Raw genomic sequence first — 19,423 nt, forward strand, 5'->3', positions numbered from 1 at the left:
CGATCGCTATTTTCTTTGCTCCAAATGCATCTATTTGCCCGAGAGTCTGTGTGCTTGTTCTAGTCTCAAATTTCTAGCAAACTGATTGCCCTATGAAGTAATTCAAGTGAGACATCCTCAAGTCGATAATCAGGAACATTAACCAAGATTGGAGTAGAATGTCAAACTAAGTAGATAAGCGTTGCCGATCTTGCATTTAGCGGTTAGTGGCACACCCACTAAAACTAGCCCATGGATCTGAGGATAATAATTTTTCTGGGGCCGTGAAAGCCGAAACATTGAGTCTGACCTGCGTGCTGTGCAGATACAAAACTATGAAGTAAGAGACAAAACGGAAGCATGCACTTACAGATACATGGAAAGCACGCTGTGTTTCTTCATTATATTTATTGATATTGGACACCTATCGTTTTATCGAGCTGCTCTGTTCAGTTCCTAGTCAAATTCCAGGTCATCTTTAGCAAGGAGTCGACCTATCTTTATCCATGGATGGTTATACGGTAGTTTCGGAAATTTTCCAAGGTTGAATCTCCCGCAGCCAAGGAATAACATGACTTAGCACGTTCAGGAGGATGGGGATTACATTAAAGCAACCAGTCCCGACAACCCTTGCCACCTAGAAGTATTTGAAGAATTGGCGATTTATCTTCATGTATTATTTTTAGCATTTGAAAAGTCCATATATTCTTTTACCATGTGGAATGGGAGCCCAAGTCACACAATGGACCGACACACTGAATCATGCCGATACGTGTGTAGTGGATTTTTACCAGGGGATACATTCAGAATATATCGCATTAAGCAAACAATTTTTAAAATTGAAAATAGGATGGAGGAAGAAAAACAGGCACGATACGTGTAAGTAAGAATTGCTGGAGTCTGCCTAGGGTTCCTTCTGCAGGCAAGCCCTAAGTGTGCTTGAAGTTGCCTATTTAGGAAATTTCTTGGATCCTTCCGAGATTTTGAATTTGATCGTGCTATATCCACATGAATAAAAGGAATAGTCAAAGGCATCTCGATTTGGCTTGACTTGCTTGAGAGATGGCATATTTCTATATTTTCAAGAGGGAAGTCTTGGGCTCAAGGCTCCTCAATCTTGGTCAAATTCAACCCGTAAACAAATGCAGATGCCTCAAAAGCGGATCTTTGAAGGCTCCGGGCTCTTAGCAATCAGAAATTGAATTCATAGACAGTAAGGGCCTAGAATTTATTTGTCTTTGAGCATGTGTCTCTCCGAGCTGCTCTATGCAACTTTGTCTAACCACGCACTGTGGATAATGAATCTCAGTAACCATGATTTACCATAACCCTGCATCAGCGTACAATCAAATCATACATTCATTATGCAGGGTTCCATAAATCGCGAGCATGCCTTCCGTACTTATGTAGTCAAGGGCGTAATAACACTACATCTCACTGCACGTCCAAGTAAGACTGGGAGTACATATTGCGCCTTCTCAAAGTCCACAAGGATAGATAAATTATAGATTGCACATCTCGCTTGAATATTTTGCTAGTTGATCAAGCTAATGAAGTCGCTACAGCAACCAATAACTGAAACATGCCTCATCATCAAACTTCGCTACTATTACGTGAAACATGTCCATCGTACTGAATGATTTAACACAGCGTACTTCTTACTGCTGGAGTCAAGTATTTTTGTATTCGGACTCTAAATGATATCTGCTGGTTTATGAATGGGGTATTATTGCTATCTAGGCTAAGCGTCGGGGCTAGTCCTGGATTCTGGGGGTATGTTCATCATATGTCTATTACTGGAGGAATTCCAGTGCTGAACACACATGTAGATCTCGTTGGTGAAGGCTTAGTCTTAGGGACTAAGAACTACTCCAGAGATACTCGAATCACTGATTCAGAGTTGTTTCTTCATCCAGATCCCACAAATAATAACCAGGTGAGTAGTGATAGGGCTTACTCTGGCGAGAAAAGGTTTGAATACCTCCTTTGAGATATCTATCAAAGATCTCTGGCATCCCTAGGTTCCTCTCTTTTGAAAGAGACCTTGGTGTCGGCATGTGGATAAGCTAGGCGTATTCACTAATTTGGTTTCTGGGATCTTAGTCTAGGTCCTCGTCAGTTCATCATACTTATCTGTTTATAGAGATAATATTGTCCACTCCAAGTCTTTCTCAAAGTTATCGGCTCTTAAGTAGATATGTGACAGACCAAAATGACAAATTAGATGAATCTTATCGACGCTTCTTGAAAGTATTTCAAATGACGCAGTCATCAATCATCACCAACCTCCAATTCTAGCAGGAGAACTGGATCCTTTTAGACACTGATACTTAAATCAATGTCAGTAATAGCGTGTTATTATTGATTAATATCAGAATCAACCCAGATAGGATCAGGAGTATAGAATTGCATATCAAAATGGCAACTTCAAATGCAGGTGTAACTATGATTTGAGCTCGAAGATGTCGAAGCTTGAGAACGTTGAATGCATGACTGATCATAAGATAATATCCATGATAACAAACCCGGAATTGTTGCTACTAATTGATGACTTTAATATGGATAAAGAATGATCGATGAGAAAAGTTCTTGCCTGGTTGTCATTCTTGGTAAAGCGGCTGCAAATACATGTGTAGACTTTGTTCTACGAATAGAAGTGAGGAGGCCATTGAGCTATATATATGTTGAACTAGAATTTGGGGCTACATGAACGTTCATCGACTACAATAATGATATACCACTGCAAATGTACCTGTGTATGTACAAATCAGTCGAACAGGCCCCATTGCAGTATTCACATCTGAGTCTCAATGTAAATATGGTATAGCCTAATATCAAAGGTTACACATTGTCGTTAGCCCATCTTCTCATTAGAAAAAAGATAGGGGTTGGAGAGTTCGAACTTTCAACCTAGCATCATCTTTATTAACTCCACCTGAATGAGACGACTTGAATGCCTCCCGATTCAAAGGCCCTAATACAAAAGTATGTGAGATGAACTTCGAATGAACGCAGGGGCCTAGTTACCTCTATGTAATTGTATTACATACATCTAAGTAACTGTTATCCAAAATTGTTCATAATCTTTCATTGAGTGCTAGATACATCTAGTCCTTACCTAGGTGCCGTATCTAGTATTGAATGTTACCATATCAGAGGTTTCATAGGGTTCGTCTCCTTCAAAAGACTTAGACTGATAGATAGCTTTGCTTAGGAACCTCTAGTAATAGCTGTATGATTAGATGAACTATATAATTATGAGTGCCATTTCGCTTAGAGCTCCTAGAAAGGGTCAAAAACGAAGATATAACCCTGAAAGGTCCCAAGTCATCGATACGTGAGGCGAAACCACCCAAACATCGCTGGAACGTGAAGGAGCTCCTTTGAACGAGTCACTTAAGGCATATTCTGATACGCACAGCGAGGCAGTCCAATCTTCCACGCTCCTTCATTTTAAACGGATAGAGACATGGTACAAGTTGTACTCAGTAGAAGCAAGACTAGACCCTTGAAAGCAATCAATGCTTGACTCCGTTCTTGGGCATTGATCTAGCACCTTGAACTAATATATTTGACTAGTCTCATCAACAGCTGTTGGAGATGATCACTCCCATAACATTGAAAGAATGGCCATCAGATCAAATATCAGAACCGCCGGGAAGTGACCGAAAGTGGAAGCTTGTCTTCTAGTAAATAGGCAGATCTACACTTTGAATAGACATGTTACTGAAAAGCCAGTTGGCGGTTAAATATAGGCTTGAATACTTCCAATCAACACATGTACCTAGTCATTCGTGGAGCTCTCCAGATTATGATATATGGAGATTGTTTCGTCACTGAGGGCAAATTACTGCTCATACCGGGTACAATGTTCATAAATAAATGATACTCTGGAAGAACTTTCCATTTGAATAGTACTTCAAACTGTTACATCGCGGTGGTGTTAACGGAAAGCGTACCAATGATTTCAAGAAACGAATCCAACATGCGAACGATAAACAGCTACAAAGCCACGCTGAGAAATTATCGACTGTAACTTCCACCGTTCAGTGTTTCATATGTATCAACTACACGTGACCTTGGATGAGTTGGTCGCCGATTATTATTTTTACTAAGGCTTTGGAGCTATCATATCTCTTCAAGGATGATAAGTATCAAGTCGCTTTGAGTAGACGACTGTCAATGAACGCTTAGAAGGAAAGGCTACGCGTTTTGTACTAGTACAAATCCGAGTCACATTTTCGAAAGCCGGCGTAGCTGCGGATTTATGCCATATGGGACCTAATTCACGCTGTTATTGCTATAAGTCTTGACCCTATATTACGGCGTCGTTATGGTCTGAACGGTGTCCTTATTAAGTAAAGTGGCAACCGGAAAGATGCCGAATTTCCTGGGTTACTTCGGTAGAGGGAAGAATATTTAGCAGTCGTGGCAACTACGACTGTATCGCTGGTTCAAGTAACTATAGGTGATTATCATTATAGTCACATGTCTCACAAGCCCTAACCGAAGGACTGTTTACCGCTCTACGCACGGAAAAAGAAAACCACAGAGTAGTAAGCACTAACTCAAACTTGACGCTGCTCTAGTTCTTATGTAGTATATGATCGACCGTATTGTCGGGATAGAATATTCAAAATTAATATGTGCGTGCGAATAAGCCATTCAACCCGTACATATTAATAGCCTTGATATGAGCAAGGTCCAAAGGTCGGCATTCCAGGTTTACGAAGTTTCAGTTTGACGCTTTGTGAACTTTATTCTTCGGAATTATTCTCTTAGACATAGAGAGAATGGATCTATCGAATTTCTACGACAGGTTCCGGGTCCAGATCATCATCTCGCACGTACACCCATCCTGTTCCAAGGTGAACTCTGTGCTCCGCGCGGAAATGTAATCCCTCGCCAAGTGACTTTGACACATTAAACTCTAACTTACCAGACTGTTAGAAAACGTAATGTCATGGAAGCTGTTGATCTTTTACTGCATATTGTTTAGAGTCTCCGCTTATTGATATTACTTTGTTGGTTGTGGCGCTGACCGGAACGCTTCACACGGGCACCGGCCGGAGAACAAGACGCAAACCCTAATTTCAATATATTTCCGTGGGTCTGACTATAACAACGGCTTGCTAAGTGCCATCATTTACCAAGTTGGAAGCGCCTGTGTGGGTTAGTCTTAGTGTAAAAGAATATATGACCTTGAATAGTTTGTATTCCGCTCAGTGCAGCCAGCCAATCATTTGGTATGCGCCCGAGATAATCTATAGACATCCAACACAAGAAATCTAATCAAGCAAGCTCGCATTCAATCAAGCTCTCGACACCCTTTTCGGCAGTATAGATGTTAATAATCTTCAAGCCTGCGGATTCAACTAAAGCATGCCACTGGCGCTCTGTGCGCTCCTGAGACGCGAACAAGGTCATCATAACGACATCCAAAGAAGTAGTTTGCCAGTCAGCATCCATGTCTGGGATGACATTCTCGTTGATCAAGATTTTGCTATATCCTGGCTTCATGGCCTGGGCAAGGTTGGTTAAAATTTCTTTGCACTTGTTGTCAGGCCAGTCGTGGAGGATGGAGTGCATGTAATATGCACGAGCACCTACATAAACAGCGATTAGCAAGTCACACCTTCAACCATCATGGAAGAGAATTGAAATACCCTTGATTGGTTGCTCCTTGAAAAAGTCGTGCTCCACTGCCTCAATCTCAGGGATTACAAGCAGCTTGGCCTTTTCAATGACCTCGGGAAGATCCTGAAGCACAAGCTTACCCTGGACTTCGGGATGCTTGCGACGGAACTCCTGGAGATCATGACCAGTGCTTCCACCCACATCCACCAATAAGGGTGCACTGGTATCCAAGCCAGCAGCTAAACGTTCTTGGACAGGGTAGAAGCCAGGGTCCATCCAGCTGGGTCGACCCTGGTGATAGGCCGACATGTGATTCATAAAACGGACAGGGAATTCCGGGTTGGTGGCTAGGTACTCAAAAAAATGCAGATCGGTGTTAAAGCCTAACTGCATGGCGGTATTCTTGCCATCGGTTGGCGCTCGGTAGCCGTTCTTCTTAACCCATTGGGGGAAAGCTAGGATAGCAGAGTTGATGCAGTCATTCCTACATGGGTTAGAGAGACGGTTTCAAGACAAGGATTTCAAAGTACTGGGTCACTCACATGCAGGGGAAGGAGTCTGCATATTTCTGGATAGTCAATGTCTTAGCAAAGTTGGTTGGTTGATAAGTATTAGGCCCAACTTCGTAGATGGCACCCATAGCGCCAAGATGCTTCAAAATACGACCTGTTCTCTTTGTTAGCATTGGTCTCAGGACGGAATTCTGGACAATCTTGGTCTAAACCTACTGAGAAAGACTGGTTCCGCACCAGTAGCTTCAGCTAGCTCAACGGCGGTTTTGGGCTTGTCATCTTTGGCCAGCACCTTAAAAAGGCCTAGATTGATACCTAGCTCAATGGCAGCAAAGATAGTGGGCTAAAAGCTGGGCATTAGCGGAGGATTATTACGCTGCGGGCAAGTTCGTACCTGAGACCAACAGTAGCGAATCATAGCTTCACGGGGAGTTTCAAGAGCATATGATAAAGAGCGAACCGACTCCAAGAGTTGGCGACGGTTCTGGGCTCCATCCTGAGTGAGAGCTTTGCCTTGTTTAGCAATCTCCTCGAGCAATTGAGGAACCTTGTCAATGGCATTGGCTTTGACAGCGATGCTCTCATCGATAGGTGCTACAGCACCATTACCGTTAGCATGTCCGTTGGAGTGACCATTTTCAATAGCCATGCTGAAATATGCGAAGGATTTTTATTGGGCAAATAGATTTGAAACAAATTTAGAATTCCTGAGCACCGAGTATGTTATGCAGGTGTGTAGTGAATATTGAATAAGATCAGAGAAGAATCTCTCGGTCCAGCAAAAGAAATTCTCTTCAATAAATAGATTATTCCTTTCCCAGCTAGCTAGATGCATATCATACAACCCCTTGGAGTCTGGCCATCGGCATTCTCATCGGATGATAGCTTTGATAACAGCGAGACAACAACGAATGAAGCGAGCTTTGGAACACTGGTGCACAGTCAGGGGCTGTACGGACCTCTTTAGGCTGTCCTTAGTGTCCTAAGTCCCAAGTATGATATGATTGTGATGGCGAATCAAGACGGGTGCGTGACCAACCAACGCACCCAAATTTGGGTTCATGCCTGCATCCGTGCTTCATACCTCCAAGCTCAGAGCTACCACTAGAGACCTATGTTAACAGCGCCGCCGGATGTCAAGACACTAGCATAGAAGGGCTAGCTCTAGCCACATGAGTAGCAGCCGTTTCCATTCCTCTTGCCGTTTTTGTTCGCGGTTAAGAATTACCAACCCTGCTAGCGGCAACGTTGAATGTAAGCCAATAACAGTCCACTAAGACATATAAATCCTGTATTATGCAGCACCATAATTGACATGGTTAGCACCTCGCAATTCATTGTACTTGGCCACGAACAGGTACGACCACTTCAGCCGTCTTCCACTTTCCTTCCATTGTGGTTGCACGCTTTGTTGCAGGTTGGCAGTATGCATTCTGGGCATCGGCGTGTAACTGTGAGGTGGCCGCAAGATGTGTGCGAAATTGATAAAGGTGGAGAGTGAAAAGTGGAAAAGTGACATTTGACAGAAGGAAGGCGATCACGATCAATGCCAGCTACGAAGCGGCCCCAGTGAGCAAGCTAAGTCAAACAAGGACAAGCGCTGTATAAGACCTACAAAAGAGCCGGCCAGAGCGCTCCCTGTCACGGCTCGGTCCCACCGGATGGGGCCTTCCCTTCTAAGTTCCTTCCTACGTCGTAGCTACGGTTAGGTTCTCCAACTGCCAACTTCTACTTCTTCTTCCCAGGCCTAGGTCGACTAGTTCAGACCTGTCAGTATATCCTGAACACCCTGTCTTGTCAACTTCTCATCTAAGTATCTTTGCCTTGCGAATTGTTCGTCTGTTATCATGACCTGTCAACTCCCCCTTCCAATGGATGAAACAGTGATCGTCATATCGTCGCGAGCTTAAGTCTTAAACGAGCAAGTGGACCAGAACAACATACGTATCCTCCCATTATGGTGATGATGGCTGCTGCCGAAAGTAAAAATTCCACAACCGGCAACTCTACTGAGCGGATACCCCTAGGAACGAAAGATTCTGTCCCGATTTGTCAGTCGATGTTCACACTTCAAACTTCGATAGGCCTTAGCTGCAGCTGTGGAGCTGCCAAATTCAAAGCCGTTGTTGGCACGAGCTAAACTACGCCATTGCATCCACGAGTCAGATAATGGGGAAATGTGGGCTTATGGCAGACGCCGAGGCTTACTCGTCATCTTAAAGACTTATTGGCAGGAAACTATCTAACTGTGAACAATGAACACAAACCCAGCTGGGCTGTCGCTGCCGGCGATTACGTACTAATCTATAGACTAGCAAGGATTTATGGCAAGGGATTTCAAGTCCCTGGGTCGTGTGCATACACCATCCCTACGGCATTCTCACCCGGAACAGTCACTATAGCTGGCCTGTTATAAAATGACCATACCTAGCTTCAGTCAACCGAACGTTGAATCGTCACTCTGGTTCAGGACCACGATGTTACAGTTTGCAACCAACAGAGTTTCGAAGTGTGAAAAAGCAAAGAAGGTTACTACTATGTTTACGAGGTCTGAGAAATTAGGTTGGCCACAGCCCGTAGGACAGAATTGACAATCGGGTGGGAAAATTCAACTAAAGCGGCAGAAACTTATGTGCCCCCTAGCGAGTTATAATCAACTCAGCTTATAGTGTAGGGTATAGGCCTACAATTTCCAGACTCAAAACTCTCTACTGACCTGCACGGTCTGGTCTCTGTCGATCAAAATTAGTCCGACGCCGGTTCGTTCCGTCTCTGGACCGTCTTCGGAACTGTCTCTTTGACAGCTTGGTATGGCATCTGAGTAATTCGTAGAAAAAGGAAGCTGAAGAAGGAGCCGGTACAGACTAGACGTACAGTCTCCGTGACTCCGTCCGCGATCAACAGAGATTTCTGGACCTGCATATCTGTATCCCAGCCGTTATTCCAAACCAATAGTGAATCTAATTCCGGGACCCAGAAGGGCGGATCCCAGGAAATACTTCCTGTACCTTAAATGACAGTTTGAACTTTGAATCCTGGTGCTAAGAGCAAGGGCTCTCATCACTATACATTTCGTTCAGATCTACGTTTATGCGTCCTATATTTTGTAATTGTTTTGCCTCTCACTCCCTGAATCATATCAGGTTGATAAGTCTCCGGAAAAGAATGAGCCTTCTTTCGTTTAATTGATTTTCTTACATACCTTAAAGAGGGACGAGATCCTCATCTAGTCGTACCTCGTTGCACGGCTATCGACTTTCTTTGTTTTCTGCCAATCAATTCATTTTCGTGCCATTCAAGCATTGCCAAAATGTCGAGCTCAACGAGCGGCTACTCTGCCGCGTATCTAAAAGAGAGCAAAGGCGTAAACATCCTGGCGCCGATGTGGACTCTGACTATGATCACGACAAGCATGGTTATTGCTCGAATCTATATTCGGGTGAAGATAGTGAAGAATATGGGTCTGGATGACTGGGTTATTATGGCTGGRATGGKAAGGCTATCACTATCGAGGCTGGCAATCGGCAAACATTGTCTGACCTTTACAGATATTTGGTCTCGCTTATCTAGGCCTCACGACCGCGAATGTCATCGTCGGGTATGGAAGACATGCCGTGGCATTAGATCTTCCTCATCTCGAAAAAGCCATTTTGCTAAACACAGTCGGCTTTTTTTTCGGCATTTTCTCATTCACGATTCCCAAGATTGCAGTAGCTATCATGCTGATTCGAATCCTTAACCCCAGCAAACTTCACAAATACTTCATAATCGGACTTGTGAGTTTTGCTGCATGCGTGGTATCCATCTGCGTTGTTCTTTTGTTCACCGAGTGCGATCCCCCTGCATCTCAATGGGACAAGACGATAACCAACTATACTTGCCGTGATCCCTGGATTTTGATCGACTTTGCTGTTTTCACCGGAGGTAGGTGTTCACATCAGAGATATGTAGTAGACTAAGCTGATGGGAGGACAGCGCTTTCGGCATTCATTGATTTGTACCTTTCAATCTATCCTGCCATCGTTCTCTGGAAGTTGAACATGTCCGTGAAGAAGCGACTTGCTTTGATGTGTGCTCTTGGCCTGGGTTCCATGTAGGTGTTGGAAAGACTGTTTGATATCGTCAAGGTTATATGGCTAACATAATTTCACAGTGCCGCAGCTATGGCCATCGTCAAGTGTACGCAATTAAAGGGTCTGGCTGACACGGCCGATTATACCTGTAAGTCACAAAATGGAGGGCATTTAGTCCAGAACTAAAAACTAATCGAGCATTCAACTCTAGTTGGTACTTGGCAACTGGTTATTTGGACAAAGTAAGTTGATCGTCATAATCCTTCATCCTGGTATTCTACTAAACACTGGCGAGCGTAGTATCGAAGCAGACGTCGTCGTCATGGCATCGTGCATTCCCACCCTTCAGCCCTTATTGGAATACATACTTCGCAAGAGCAGAGGCACAAGCTACAACAACAAATACTTCAACCGACTTGAGAAAGACAGCAGCGGCATGAATAACTCGCAGTCTATCGAAATGCGTGCACATCGCAGCAACCGAAGCAAGCAGCATAGTATCTCCATCACTAACGTTGAGCGAGGAGACGGCAGCCAAGAGAGCATTCTTCCACCAGAAGCCGCCCAGAACCAGATCCGTCGCACTGATAATGTGACTATCAACTACGAGTCGCGGTCAGAGGAGCCGGCGTCATCGAAGATGAGGGCTTGGTAGGGGTTTGGCAAGTCTAATGACTAGGCCTCGATAATGTATGGTGGTCACTTTCGGTTTGGTGTTGGCGAATGGTTATATATGAAAAGATCTCTGTTTATGTACATTTATCTATTACACATTCCTTTTGTCTTACAAAAGTCCATTCCTTTTAATCTCATGGCAGCCGGCCATACTACAATGATCATATCACTCATTCCAGATTGCACGGTCCATGCGATCATGTATACACAAGTCAAATGCACAGATACAGATCCAGATCACCAGTCTGTTGATTCATGATCGGACTTCTTCCGGACCGGCAACGTCGTGATCGGCCCGGTTGATGTGTTGCCGAATTGAGCAATAATGCCCCTCAATCGGACAATCTCCGGATTCTTTTCCACGTCTGTTTACGAAGAGCAATGTGAGTCCAAATTTCGTAAATATTCTATTCTCTTTTTGTATTTGCATTCTACTTCAAGACGAAGTCTACACCTGAATCTTGGTATATGTACTTCGTAAAAGGCACAAGCAGAACATCATCATGGTCCCACCCCCGCGCGTGCCTCCTGCAGGAATATGGGCTCCAGCAGTCACAGCCTTCAACAGTGAAGATGACACAATCGACTATGAATCTGCAAAGAAATACTACGCCTATCTATCGCGCAGTGGACTAGTGGGGCTGGTGATTTTAGGGACCAACGCAGAGACCTTCCTCCTGACTCGAGAAGAACGAGCTCAACTTATCAAGACTGCTCGCGAAGCGGTAGGACCTGATTATCCCATAATGGCTGGKGTGGGTGGTCATTCCACCAAGCAGGTTAGTAAAGTAAAAAAGGAATAAGGAATCCTGAGCTGACGTTCAGCTAGGTCCTGGAATATAGTCAGGATGCCTACGACGCTGGAGCAAACTACCTTCTGGTCCTACCACCAGCCTACTTTGGTAAACAGACCACCCCAGCCGTCATAAAACGCTTCTTTGCAGACGTAGCGCGCAAAGCTGCCTTGCCCGTGGTGCTCTACAATTTCCCGGGAGTCACGAACGGCGTCGACCTGGACTCCGAACTTATAACCGACATTGTCAATACGTCAGCCGCCTCATCTGCAGACGGCACCAGCAACGTCGTCGGCGTAAAGCTGACATGCGCCCAAGTCGGGAAAATCACCAGACTAGCAGGCACATTTGGACCGGACAAGTTCTCTGTCTACGGCGGACAATCCGATTTCCTCCTCGGTGGATTAGCCGTCGGCTCAGCGGGGTGTATCGCCGCATTCGCGAACGTATTCCCTAAGACGATATCACACATCTACAAGCTGTACAAGGAAGGCAAATATGCGGAAGCGTTGGCGTTACATCAAAAGGCTGCGTTGGCGGAATCGCCGAGTAAGAGTGGCATTGCGACGACAAAGTATGCGGTAGCGATATATTCAGCACCCAAGGCGGGCATAGAGAATACAGAGGAAAAGTTTCTGCCACGAACGCCGTATGAGCCGCCTACTGAGGCGACGAAGCAGCTTGTCAAGAAGGTGATGGCTGAGTTGGCGGCGATTGAGGATACGCTCTGAGTCGTCTCTTATAAATAGGAACATAACGAAGCCGGTAGATTCAATTGCGCATACTACTATGAAAACAAGCAAGAATCAATTATAGACAGGAGTCCGCTGTTTGAGCTTGATAATATTGTAAATAGTTGTTGGAAGGGTGGATAGCTTATCTGTGGAGATCACACTCAAATCTTCCCCGCATCAGCAATTTTCTTTTTTCATACACCACGAGTCAAACATCAACCACAGTACTGCCTCCTTTGGTCCAAAACAGCAACATATCTACCATCTCTGCATAAAGATATCGCAACCCAAAATGAATACAGAATACATTCCGCCACCCCTCCCCCCTCCCTTCGCACACACAACCCCTCCACCAACCCTCCTCGCCCAAGGCGCCGAAGCACGACTCTACAAAACCACATTCCTGACCTCCGACACACCCGCTGCACTCAAAATCCGACCTACAAAACCCTACCGCCACGAACTGCTTGACCGGCGTCTAACCCGTCAACGCGTACTGCACGAGGCAAGATGCTTAATGAAACTCGTCCGGGAAGGGGTCAGCGTGCCCGCCGTACTAGCTCTAGACTGGGATCCTGCTACGCCCGCGGATGGCACGAGGTCGGTTGGCGCGTGGATGCTTATGGAGTGGATTGATGGGTTGGCTGTGAAGCATATATTGGAGCGGTGGGAGAAATGGATGAAGAAATCTATTACTTCCAATGATTCGCAGTTCAACAAAGAGGAGGAAGAGGGTAAAGTGAAAGAATTGATGAAGAAAATCGGCCGCACGGTGGGAAGTATGCACAAGGTTGGGGTCGTGCATGGAGATCTGACAACGAGTAATATGATTCTGAGACCGCTTGATTCTGCACCGTCAGGCGTCACAGAGTCGCCCTCGATGATGGGCGATATTGTGCTTATTGATTTTGGACTTGCTAGCACGAGCTCTGCTGAGGAAGATCGTGCGGTTGATCTATATGTTCTGGAGCGCGCATTTGGAAGTACGCATCCAATGACTGAGGATTTCTTTTCTGAGATTCTGGATGGCTACGCGGAGAGTTTCAAGGGCGCAAAATTGGTGCTCAAGAAATTGGAGGATGTGCGGATGCGCGGCCGAAAGCGAAGTATGCTTGGTTAGGCAAAAGCAGAGACTATTCAATACGTTGATTGCTCATATGCTGAAACATGCTTGTGTGTGAATAAGAGAACCACCAAACGCCTCGCTAACAATAATGCAAACGGAGAAAGAAGTTCCCAAGGTACTCAGGACCGATCATCTGTTTTGATACAGCTTCCAACTTCTGCAAGAGCAAAGTAACCCTTATTCTCGATGACGCCTCGATCTTTCACCACGGCCGTGTACTTGACTACCCACTGGGGCTCAATTTCACCCTGCAGATCCACCGCACCAGGCGTGGATGCAAAAACCCCAGCACCGTCCTTGCCCGACCCTAACAAGTCGCGAGTCGTACCTGGGGGTAAGATATTGGTGCAGTCATTATGCGTGAGAAGTCGAATCTTCTCCTGCTTAGCATAAAGAATGAGTGACTTTGGAACAACACAGCAGTCCTTGACATTGATCTGATCAACCGATGGCCTAACAGTCGTCTGCTGAATGAMCCTCGCCAGCCGCTCAGTGCCAAACTCCGCAACACCGAGTTGCGCAATTTTGCCGTTTTCCACCAGCGTCTCAAGCGCATGCCATGTCTTCACCATGCTCTCGAAATCATCTGCTTGTTCTGTGCTGTCGCTTCCGGATTTACTCTCACTGCCTGTCCTTGAACCTGCTTCGTCGTCATCTGCTTCTGTTTCTTCGTCCTCTGCGTCAAAGGATACCCCTGGGAAGGAGACAATCAATAGATCGATAGATTCAACGTGTAATTCCTTGAGAACCAAATCAATCGCATCTCGCGTATGTGCCTGTCTTCGCGACGCGGGGATTCCGGGGAGGTAGAATAACTTGACAGTAATATCGTACTGATCTCGTTCTTCTGACAGTCCAGAGAGCGCGAAGTCGGTCGCGGGAACGTAAAGTGTATCGCCCTCTTGTTTCGTCCACGATGTACTTTTCGTTCCGTTCGATTGCTCGTCCTGTGGCGGCAGAGTTTGTTGCGCGGCTTCGAAGTTGGATTTGAGAGAGTTGATTAATTCGACGTTGGATTTTTCGGCTTGGAAGCGGACCACCGAGGGGCCGGKGGTCATTATATTACTGTAAGCGTCAGTATGCACTGTGTGCAAGGTTAAATGCTCAGATGGCGCGGGGTCAAGGACTTACCCGGTTGATAGTATGAGCTTCATGGTGACTGTCGCAAGCAGATACAATGGAAATGTGTGTTCGTTGAGCAGTATTGATTCGTTCTTCTGCTCAATCGGAGGTTGTAAGAAGAAGGTCAAGTCGTAAAGCGCCAGTCAGGAACTGAAGTTGAAGCGGGGCATTGTAGATAGACAAATCGCAATTTTTGCGGCAACTACGGAGTCAGGAGTAAAGTCGCCAATTGCGGGCATGATTAATAATTCATGAAAAATATTCTGCGCTTTTCTTTTCATTTGTATCTTGTGGATCAATTTTTATGTTAAATCAATATTTGCAATTCATATTATTGTCTTAACCATACACATCTAAAATATGTAGGCACTCATAAATAGAACTGACAGGCACCTGTGATTGGCTGTGGATCGTTCCGACAGCCAAGCAGCCGCGGCCGACTGACGCAACCGCGACAGTTCTCCGACACATCATCATCTCCTCTTTCGACTCCTCCGCCAACAGTTCCTTCGCTGTTCGAGCTTTGTTATACTTATCAGAGAATGGTCTGATGAGCGTTGGTTGCCACCGTCACTCACCGAGTCACTCCCTCCGCGAACGACGAAAAGCGATACAACACTTCGTTAGGGGTAATGTGTCGTGCAACAACGAGCTTGCGATGACCAGAACTCTCTTGGATCGCCTGAAGCCGACGATATAACATTTATCAACACACTTGATATATATGCACCTCGATCTACCAAATCACAGCTGCTGGAAACACATTCTCAGGTTGAAAGATGGCGTGGTACTCTCTTCTCCCGGACTCGATGAGTACATGGGAAACATGGATCATCAGACTGTTTGTATGTGTCTATACCTTGATACCTCGATACTACCTCTGTTTATGTGATTAATGATCTGACGGATAATGTGAAGATCTTCCTCGGCTTCTTAACGATCGGACCGTGGGCCGGCCTGGTCATATTCGACATTGTCTACTACTTCGCGCGCGTGATCGCATACGAATTGCCATTCTTTGGAGGACGAGCGAACGGCGAGCACAAACCAAGGGCGCCGACATTGACGGAACGGCCGAGTGGGCGACGGCGAGCTTTCAGTCTTCGGGGAGAGGAGCTGGCTAGTCAAGCAAGTCAGACAACCACCTTGGAGAAGGAGATGATGAGGAGGCTTGTGCAGACTGAGAATGAAAAGACAGTAATCTAGCTGGTGTCTCTAGTGGTAGGATTGAAGCTGGCTCATCGGAGAACAGGAGTCATAATCGGGCATATGTCGGAGCTGTGTCGACCATATCCACTCTCAATCTATTCCAATTCTTCACGAGTAGGCAGTATTAGAGATCGCATGTAAAATTGTAAATACTTAGCAGATAGCTTATCTTCGCAGATAAGCCGGCTCCACCTGCCCCATACAGTAAGAGGCGGTTCCCCGTTGGGAAATGCGGAGGCGGCTATAAACACTCCCAACTTAGCTTCGAAGGATTTCTTAATTCTTACCTTTCTTCTCTCTTCTTTCTGCTGGTTGTCCGATTGCCAGCAGCTGCCTCAAGTGACACAGCGGCTAGCTGCTTTCTACGGCTTCTTTGTTTCTATCTTGCCCTCATCAATTCGTGTGCAACACAACTTGACACAACTTCTCTCGACACAACCCTTTCAATTCCTGTGCACGAAATCACCTCGACTGCTTCCAAGATGGAGCAGCCAGAGTCTCAAGTTGAGATAGCCAAAAAGCTACTCGAGACACTCCATTCGCTCATTGTACACTTTCCCGAAAATGCGCGGAACAACGTAGACAAGCTCATGGAGATGATTGACTGGCCTAAACAATCGCAGCTATTGATCTCTGTCCTCTTGGGATGTGGGTTACTTTTTCAAATTTTCCTCAAATATGTGCGTGTTATCTATATCTATGTTTGGTTTGATATGACTCTGACATGCAATAGCGACAAGTAAAAACCAACAAAAAGTCTCGATTCCTCGAGTCGCCTGGTTTCCCATTGCCGGAGAGCTTGAATGACTTTGACTGGGCTACGGAGGAGCCGGTGCAGCTTCGGCCTTTCAAGCCAAAGTATCATCTTACAATGGGTGGGTGATCACTGAGCTTCGAGCCAATACTAAGTCAATACTAACAATTATCCAGCTCTCGAAAACTTGGACCCGTCTGAACTCATTCTCATGGACAAGACATACAAAGAACGCATACTGTATCGCCGAAAGATCCTCAAGGAACATCGCGAGACCGTAATCGCAATGCATAACGAGTCTGACCCACGCGCAATCGCCGCTGTAAAAGAGTTCTATCGCTACATCATGGCGACCTATCTACCCGTGCGCTACCCGACAATGTTTCGTCTCCATGAAACTGCCTTTGAGACAGGCAAGGCTTACATGCTCGAGAACCTCGTCTTCAATGAGCTCTACCCGGCCGAAGTCACCGAATTTACGTCGCCTATGCGCGCTCTCGAAATTCTCTACAAGACTATAGATGAGGATTACCTTATCCTCCTACCTGATGAAACCGACGATAATGACCCAAAAAATGCCAAGTACAGACTCGTAGCATACGAAACGTGCTACCCAGCAGGCTTCAATCCACGCGAAAAACTCGGTAAACTTCTCGCCGACATCCATGGCCCCGTCCCGGGTTACCAGGAAAAGCTCGAAAGGAGTATGGATCGACACTTTGCAAATGTTGAAGTGGGAAAGTATGTGAAACGGGTCAATTGGAGTATTTCTACCAATACGGAGTTGTTTGCTGCTTTTGGTGGGTTACATAGCTCTATGAACGAGACGCAGGTTGAGGAGAAGATCAAGGAGGGGACATTGAATGTCGATTCGGTGTGTACTAAACCAAATAATCAGCACACGAGAAACAAAAAGAAACTGACTGGTTCGATAGACCCTGTTGCGCTCCGAGCGCCAAACACTTCATCGCCTGCCGACTACTCGCGCCATGATGTTTGGCTTTCATACATACACCTACCCAATCAAAAAGATCAAAGAAGAAGGCCTGGGCGAGGATCTTGCTACAGCTATCGACGGGCTGAAAGAAGGAAGCGTTCCAAAGATTTTCGGATACAAGCGAGGGCCTGTTTGGGGAGATGCTGTCAAGGCATATTTACGAAGTTAGATCCAATTCTATAGACCGCTTTATTTGCTTCTTAGATACAACTGATTGGATAGACTTCTTTCTTGGTTTCCTCTTACAATCGTTCCAAAACCTTGATAAGATCCGCCGTAACACCCATAGCCGTCACATCACCACCAGCACCAGCACCCTGCACGATCAATGGATTACTTCCATACCTCTTGGTATAGAAGCTAATAATATTATCACTGCCCTTCAACCCGGCAATTGCGCTATCCTTGGGGAACTGCTGCAATCCGACCTTGACCTCCTTCTTACCAACATCCACACTACCAACGTACCGCACAACCTTACCCGCCTTTTCGGCCTCTTCCTTGAGCGTGGCCATCTGACCATCGAACTCCGGTAGACGGGTCATGAACTCTGTCACACCAGCCGAGGTGGCAGGCAACGATGCCAGTTCGGCGGGAATCAGGGACTCGATAGGGAACGAATCGGGACTTTGGACTTCCAGACCAGCGATACGAGCCAAAATGGTCAGTTTGCGTGCTACGTCCATACCATTGAGATCATCGCGAGGATCGGGTTCGGTGTAGCCGAGTTCCTTGGCTTGGCTGACTACATCACTCCACTTTGCGGATGGTCCAGAGGCAGCAGAGACGGGGGCGAAAGTGTTGAAGAGGAAGGACAAAGTGCCTGAAAATACGCCCTCGATACGTGTGACTTCATCACCCGTGGCGACGAGATCGCGCAATGTCGAGAGAACAGGGAGACCGGCGCCGACGGTCGATTCGTGGTAGACGAGCGCTTTACCGGCTGCGGCAGAAGCAAAAATATCTTTCCATAGAGATAGGTCGGACGAGAATCCCTTCTTGTTTGGTGTGACGATGGAAATGCCAGCTTTGAGGAAGTCCGGGTATGCACTGGCTAATTTTGGGTCGGATGTGTTGTCGACGAGCACGGAGCGGCCGGGGGCAGAGGAGAGGTAGGATATGACTTCGGTAGGGGTCAGGGTACCGGTTGTAGTGATTGAGGGTGCTGAAGAGGCTGTTGCCCAGTCTGCGGCTGGGATGGCTGGGGAGKATGAAGGGGTTGGCGCAAGCAGAGTTTGGGACGAGCGCGCGAGGAGGATGAGGGAGGGGGCGTTGGGGAGTTTGGAGAGTTGTTGGAGGAAAGCGGTTCCGACGCCGCCGACACCTGTTGATTTTAGCATGAAACAGAGAATGTAGTCGTTTTGGTCGTATACCGATCACTCCGAGATAAATCTGGTTAGATGCCATTTTGTTTGCGTGACTCAATGGAGGGGTACTGGAGTCTGTTTTGCGAAAAGACGAGACAGATTAGTCCGGATTGTTCACGGGTCGTCCTGATATGGGGACCACTGTAGCAATTCAGGGAATGATTTCAAGGCTTACAGACAATTTCGATGATCAATTGACAAATTGGCTGAGATGACTGAAATAACTGAACGCGGGGGACGACAAATATATCCTCAGAAAATGTACACCCGATGTGATTGGTCGGATTTGCTCCGAAAATGCGCCGATGCGGGACAGTCTCTGATTGGTTGAAGCTCTTTATCGATAGTCTTAACTCCAGTCGCCATCTTAAACTTCGTCCTTTGACAAAACAGCAAACCCATCATTGCACTTTTCGAAATTGCATGGGTATCTTTGTCCATGCG

At 46.1% G+C, this 19,423-nt stretch overlaps 8 protein-coding genes across 8 annotated transcripts; 5 read left to right on the plus strand and 3 right to left on the minus strand.

Annotated features, from left to right (window-relative positions):
* Positions 1-5,271: 5,271 nt before the first annotated feature.
* BHQ10_000641 (uncharacterized protein) lies at positions 5,272-6,777 on the minus strand (the record flags this gene model as incomplete). The annotated part of the gene is made up of 5 exons (XM_040878993.1): positions 5,272-5,585; positions 5,646-6,100; positions 6,159-6,282; positions 6,345-6,471; positions 6,523-6,777. 5 exons carry the CDS (start codon positions 6,775-6,777, stop codon positions 5,272-5,274), a joined length of 1,275 nt encoding a protein of 424 aa, XP_040729146.1.
* Positions 6,778-9,438: 2,661 nt separating this feature from the next.
* BHQ10_000642 (uncharacterized protein) lies at positions 9,439-10,856 on the plus strand (the record flags this gene model as incomplete). The annotated part of the gene is made up of 6 exons (XM_040879004.1): positions 9,439-9,603; positions 9,677-10,052; positions 10,104-10,221; positions 10,282-10,349; positions 10,413-10,443; positions 10,502-10,856. The coding sequence occupies 6 exons, from the start codon at positions 9,439-9,441 to the stop codon at positions 10,854-10,856; spliced, it is 1,113 nt and encodes a 370-aa protein (XP_040729147.1).
* A 523-nt stretch (positions 10,857-11,379) lies between these two features.
* Positions 11,380-12,401, plus strand: BHQ10_000643 (uncharacterized protein; the record flags this gene model as incomplete). Its single annotated transcript, XM_040879015.1, has 2 exons — positions 11,380-11,655; positions 11,706-12,401. The coding sequence occupies 2 exons, from the start codon at positions 11,380-11,382 to the stop codon at positions 12,399-12,401; spliced, it is 972 nt and encodes a 323-aa protein (XP_040729148.1).
* A 295-nt stretch (positions 12,402-12,696) lies between these two features.
* Positions 12,697-13,524, plus strand: BHQ10_000644 (uncharacterized protein; the record flags this gene model as incomplete). Its single annotated transcript, XM_040879026.1, has 1 exon — positions 12,697-13,524. One exon carries the CDS (start codon positions 12,697-12,699, stop codon positions 13,522-13,524), a length of 828 nt encoding a protein of 275 aa, XP_040729149.1.
* Positions 13,525-13,649: 125 nt separating this feature from the next.
* BHQ10_000645 (uncharacterized protein) lies at positions 13,650-14,684 on the minus strand (the record flags this gene model as incomplete). Its single annotated transcript, XM_040879037.1, has 2 exons — positions 13,650-14,595; positions 14,662-14,684. 2 exons carry the CDS (start codon positions 14,682-14,684, stop codon positions 13,650-13,652), a joined length of 969 nt encoding a protein of 322 aa, XP_040729150.1.
* A 747-nt stretch (positions 14,685-15,431) lies between these two features.
* BHQ10_000646 (uncharacterized protein) lies at positions 15,432-15,858 on the plus strand (the record flags this gene model as incomplete). The annotated part of the gene is made up of 2 exons (XM_040879048.1): positions 15,432-15,497; positions 15,571-15,858. 2 exons carry the CDS (start codon positions 15,432-15,434, stop codon positions 15,856-15,858), a joined length of 354 nt encoding a protein of 117 aa, XP_040729151.1.
* Positions 15,859-16,343: 485 nt separating this feature from the next.
* BHQ10_000647 (uncharacterized protein) lies at positions 16,344-17,781 on the plus strand (the record flags this gene model as incomplete). Its single annotated transcript, XM_040879059.1, has 4 exons — positions 16,344-16,541; positions 16,595-16,736; positions 16,792-17,489; positions 17,551-17,781. The coding sequence occupies 4 exons, from the start codon at positions 16,344-16,346 to the stop codon at positions 17,779-17,781; spliced, it is 1,269 nt and encodes a 422-aa protein (XP_040729152.1).
* A 73-nt stretch (positions 17,782-17,854) lies between these two features.
* Positions 17,855-18,952, minus strand: BHQ10_000648 (uncharacterized protein; the record flags this gene model as incomplete). Its single annotated transcript, XM_040879070.1, has 1 exon — positions 17,855-18,952. The coding sequence occupies one exon, from the start codon at positions 18,950-18,952 to the stop codon at positions 17,855-17,857; it is 1,098 nt and encodes a 365-aa protein (XP_040729153.1).
* Between the last annotated feature and the right edge of the window lie 471 nt (positions 18,953-19,423).

Source organism: Talaromyces amestolkiae (assembly GCF_001896365.1).
Source record: "Talaromyces amestolkiae strain CIB chromosome Unknown scaffold1.1, whole genome shotgun sequence".
Lineage (NCBI taxonomy): Eukaryota > Fungi > Ascomycota > Eurotiomycetes > Eurotiales > Trichocomaceae > Talaromyces > Talaromyces amestolkiae.